This window comes from Solea senegalensis, unplaced genomic scaffold, assembly GCF_019176455.1.
Source record: "Solea senegalensis isolate Sse05_10M unplaced genomic scaffold, IFAPA_SoseM_1 scf7180000015635, whole genome shotgun sequence".
Taxonomy (NCBI): Eukaryota; Metazoa; Chordata; class Actinopteri; order Pleuronectiformes; family Soleidae; genus Solea; species Solea senegalensis.
Window position 1 is genome coordinate 5,001 of NW_025321394.1, and position 5,000 is coordinate 10,000.

General features: G+C 43.0%; 1 protein-coding gene across 1 annotated transcript in view; it reads right to left on the reverse strand.

The window, feature by feature from the left end:
• LOC122762413 (dihydropyrimidinase-related protein 2) overlaps positions 1 to 5,000 on the reverse strand; it is an 11,071-nt gene that overhangs the window by 4,461 nt on the left and 1,610 nt on the right. The window contains exons 2-10 of the mRNA XM_044017595.1: positions 4,093 to 4,181; positions 3,710 to 3,894; positions 3,460 to 3,624; positions 2,813 to 2,874; positions 1,940 to 2,020; positions 1,753 to 1,821; positions 1,482 to 1,602; positions 1,093 to 1,249; positions 874 to 1,015 (exon numbers count right to left, since the gene is read on the reverse strand). Of these exons, the coding sequence (XP_043873530.1) occupies positions 874 to 1,015; positions 1,093 to 1,249; positions 1,482 to 1,602; positions 1,753 to 1,821; positions 1,940 to 2,020; positions 2,813 to 2,874; positions 3,460 to 3,624; positions 3,710 to 3,894; positions 4,093 to 4,181 (1,071 nt within the window). The remainder of the gene's footprint in view (positions 1 to 873; positions 1,016 to 1,092; positions 1,250 to 1,481; positions 1,603 to 1,752; positions 1,822 to 1,939; positions 2,021 to 2,812; positions 2,875 to 3,459; positions 3,625 to 3,709; positions 3,895 to 4,092; positions 4,182 to 5,000) is intronic.

Consider the following 5,000-nt stretch of genomic DNA (forward strand, 5'->3'; position numbering starts at 1 on the left):
AGTGATATTGTATTTACTGCATCTATATACTAGTCTGTGCAGGAAATGAGTGAGTGAGTGAGTGAGTTAGTGAGTGATATTGTATTTACTGCATCTATATACTAGTCTGTGCAGGAAATGAATGAGTGAATGAGTGAATGAATGAGTGATATTGTATTTACTGCATCTATATACTAGTCTGTGCAGGAAATGAATGAATGAATGAATGAATGAGTGAATGTGAATGAATGAATGAGTGAGTGAGTGAGTGCTGATATTGTATTTGCATCTATATACTAGCATGAATGAATGAATGAATGAGTGAGTGAGTGAGTGAGTGAGTGAGTGATATTGTATTTACTGCATCTATATACTAGTCTGTGCAGGAAATGAATGAATGAATGAATGAGTGAATGAGTGAATGAATGAATGAATGAATGAATGAATGAATGAGTCAGTGAGTTGAGTGATATTGTATTTACTGCATCTATATACTAGTCTGTGCAGGAAATGAATGAATGAATGAATGAATGAGTGAATGAGTGAATGAATGAATGAATGAATGAATGAGTCAGTGAGTGAGTGATATTGTATTTACTGCAGCTATATACTAGTCTGTCCAAACATCAGGTTTAGTTTAAAGATCTCCACTAAACAAAAAGAATCCTGGAAAAGTCGAGCTCGTCAGAGTTTTGACAAAAGTCTGATGATTATTAACCGACTGTGTTCATGTGTTCATGTGTTCATGTGTGAGTGCTTTCACATGATTATAAATGTTATGTTTGGTGCTGACGGTGATAAATGAAGTCGAGAGAGTAAAAGATTTAACGTCACAACGTTTCCATGGTTACACTTCACAGCAGACGCTGTTTGTCGTAAATGAAAAGGACGTACCACACACTTGTCCCAGATGATGGACATCCTCTCCTCTGTGCCGTTGACGCCCTCGGGGATCAGACTGAAGTCGTCTTTGCCCACGGCTCGCTGCGCCGTGTTAAAGGGACAGTGCGCACTTCCTGTCACCTGCAGGTCTCCACTGCAGAGGAGCAGAGGTTAACGTCACTCACACACACCACAGACGCTCAGTGAGACGCGTGCGGGGCGTGGCCTCACCAGGACAGCAGAGAGTTCAGGTAGTCAGGTGTGGTGGGGTCAGGACTCAGCGGAGGAGAGGTGACGAAGGCGGCGGCTTTGGCCCAGTTCTTGCTCCAGTAGTGAGAACCGTCTGTTCCCAGACTGGCAGTGATGGGTTCACCGTAGACCACAGTCCCTGTGAGTTCACCAGCACAGTGACACTGATGCTGACGCTGATCTAAGGTCTATGCGTAAAGGTTCTGTGTTCTTCACTCTCGGTGGAAAAAACCTAAACTCTCCCTTTATGTATTCCTGTTAGTGTGTGAGTGAGGGTTTGTTTTCAGTTGCCATGGTTTCCAGCGGTGGAAAATAAAAACAAACTGAGCAAACAAACGTTGATTTCATTAGAAAAGGACCAGAGGTCTCACCCTTCTTCCGAGCCTGAGCGATGACATCAGCGGCGCTTTTGCTCATCACCTTGGTAACGTAGAGCGGGCAGTTGGTCTGATTGGCCACAGTGACGGAGCGGTTCACAGCCTCCGCCTCCACCTGGACCAAGGAGACAGAAGCAGTTAGAGATGAGACACAATCATCTTCTCTCATGTTTCACTCACTCACTCACTCACTCACTCACTCACAGGGAAACAGATTATTGTCAGCATGGATCGTCCAGGTCATGTGACCTGAGCACAGTCTCACCTCCTCAGGATGACTCAGCACATGACCCTCAGGTCCAGTGATGCCCTGATCCAGGATCCTGCGCTGCTCCTGCACACACACACACACACACACATTAACCCAGGTGCTCAGTGTGAACGTGTAAAAGGGTGAACGCGTGATTGTGTGAACGAGTGAACTTGTGAACTTGGGAACTTGTGTGTGGTACCTCAGCGACAATGTCTCCGTTCTCCGCATGAACCTGAGCGATGGCTCCCAGGTCACGAATCACACTGAACACCTCGTACACCTGCAACACACACACACACACAGACACACACACACAGTTATGAGCTGTACTGACGCAGCCACCAGGGGGCAATAGAAATGGTTTAGCTTCAAATCTTCAAATCACCACAAGCATGATGTTACTAACCCAGAGACACATGCAGATAGATTAGTTTGGTCACTAATGTTATTATATCATTATTATTATTAATATTATTATTATTATTATTATTATTATTTATTTTGTATTATTGTTATTATTATTATTATTATTATTATTATTATTATTATTATTATTATAATTATTATTATTATTATAATTATTATTATTATTATTATTATTATTATTATTATTATTATTATTATTATTATCATATCATTATTATTATTATTAATCATTATTATTATTATTATTATTATTATTATTGTTATTATTATTATTATTATTATTATCATTATCATTATCATTATTATTATTATTATCATTATTATTATTATTATTGTTATTATTATTATTATTATTATTATCATTATTATTATTAATATTATTATCATTATTATTATTATTATTATTATAATTGTGTATCATTAATTATTATTTTTATCTTTATTATTTATTATCAGTATTATTATTATTATGATCATTATTATCATTATTATTATTATTATTATCATTATTATTATTATTATTATTATTATTATTATGATCATTATTATCATTATTATTATTATTATCATTATTATTATTATTATCATTATTATTATTACACATTATACAAATGAAACGACATTGAAAAAGAGGTGAAGGTCAAACCTGAGCATCCGTCAGCTGGAAAAGATCTTTGTACGCCAGGTAAACCAGGAAGGAGTTCACACCTGCCAGAAAAACATTATGAACAAACTTCAGAGTTTTAGAGTTAATAGATAAATTATAAATTAAATGATATATTTCCACTTTACTGTGAGTGTCGTAAACAAACATGCGTGCGTGTGTGTGTGTGTGAGCGTGCATGTGCGTGTGTGAGCGTGCGTGTGCATGTGGCGTGGTGTATGTGAAGTGTCGCGGCATCATTAATGTATGAGCTTGTCGCGTCAATGCGTAATGTGGCGATGCCGTGTATGGCGTAGAGTAATAATGGCGATGCGATATTAATAATGGCGATGCATGTCGCGGTAATGGCGCTGCGCTAATGGCGTCGCGTGCGTATTATGCGTGTGTGGCGTGCATATGCGTGTGGCGATGCATGTCGTGTCGCGCCGTACTAAGCGTCGTGTGTGGCGTGCAGCGTCACGTGTGCGTGTGTGGTAATGCGTGTGCGCTGGTAATGCGTGTATGAGTGAATGAGTAATGTGGCGTGCGTGTGCATGTGTGAGCATACATGCGCGTGTGTGCGCGTGTGTGCGCGTGCGTGTGTGCGCGTGCGTGTGTGAGCGTGCGTGTGTGCGTGTGCGTGTGCTCACCATGGTCTTTGACCAGCGTCTCCATGTCCTCCTGAATCCCTCGGTGCCACTCAGTGACGTCCACGTGCAGCGAGTAGTCGCAGCACGACTTACTGTCGGCCCATTCTCGCCACTGCTCGAACGCTGAGAGGAGGCTGACCCCGGGGTCAGGGACCACGTGGTCAACTGTACACACACACACACACACACACACACATTTCAATTGATTTAATTACTGAGTGAACACAATAAAAAGCTGATCATCCCTCACTGATCATGGTGTTTCCTCCGGCCAGCGCCGCCTTGGTTCCCTGGTAGAAGTCGTCGGCTGACGTCATTCCTCGATCCGGCATCTGGAAGCGCGTGTGCACGTCGATGCCGCCCGGCATCAACATGCCGCCATGAGCGTCGATGGTTTTCACGCCGCCGGGAACGATGAGGTTTTCTCCAATTTGTCTGAGAAAAATACAGAAAAAGAAAAGAATTGAAATGAAGAATCTGTGAATAAATGAACGTTTTTGTCGTCTTTGTTGAGCTGATGAGATGCATTCAAGGACTGTGGTAAATGTCATCACTTCTGCATATTCTACCTAAACCTCAATTTAACTTCATCATTCATTCATTCGTTCATATGTTGTAAGTGTGTAAACTCACTTGATGACTCCGTCCTCCATGTAAAGGTCAGCACAGAACGACTGGTCATCGTTCACGATCTTTGCTCCTTTGATCAGGAGACGATCGCTCTGAAAACAACAACAACAAACGACATTAAACAATCTGTTTACGTCACCTCGTCCCTGAACGCCTCATCCCTCACTCTCCGAGACCCTGAACGCCTCGTCCCTCACTCTCCGAGACCCTGAGCAGCCTAGTCCCTCCTCTCCGAGACCCTGAGCAGCTTAGTCCCTCACTCTCAGGACCCTGAGGCATCAGGTCCTCACTCTCAGGACCTGAACGCCTGGGTCCCTCACTCTCTCCCGAGGAGACCCTGAGCGATTAGTCCCTCACTCTCCGAGACCCTGGCAGCCTGGAGTCACGCACTCCAGAGACTCACAGGCAGCCTGGAGTCACTGTTCGCTTGCGAGGACCCTGAACGCCTCGTCCCTGCTCTCCCGAGACTCTGAACATCTCGTCACTCCTCTTCAAGAGACTCTGAACGCCTCCATCCCTACTCACTCTCAGAGACCCTGAGCAGCCTCTCTCAGAGACTCTGAACGCCTCGTCCCTCACTCTCAGAGACCCTGAACGCCTCGTCACTCACTGTGGACACGGAGACCGTAGCGTCCCTGGATAACAAAGACTTCTCAGCTGCAGGACCTACTGTAATTGTAGGAATATTATTATTTTATTCTCTAATCTAATAATCTAATCTAAATCTCTAATTTGACCCCCTGAACGTGCGTGAAAATGGATAAAATAATGGAATTGGCTCAGTAACTGAACCCTTTAACTTCGCAGAGCATTGACCCATCTGCTCGAAACTTGATCCCTCACTCTGTCTGCAAGCCATGACCTGCACACAGGAAGTAGGTCTTCCCAGACAGGAAGTGACCCGTAACATT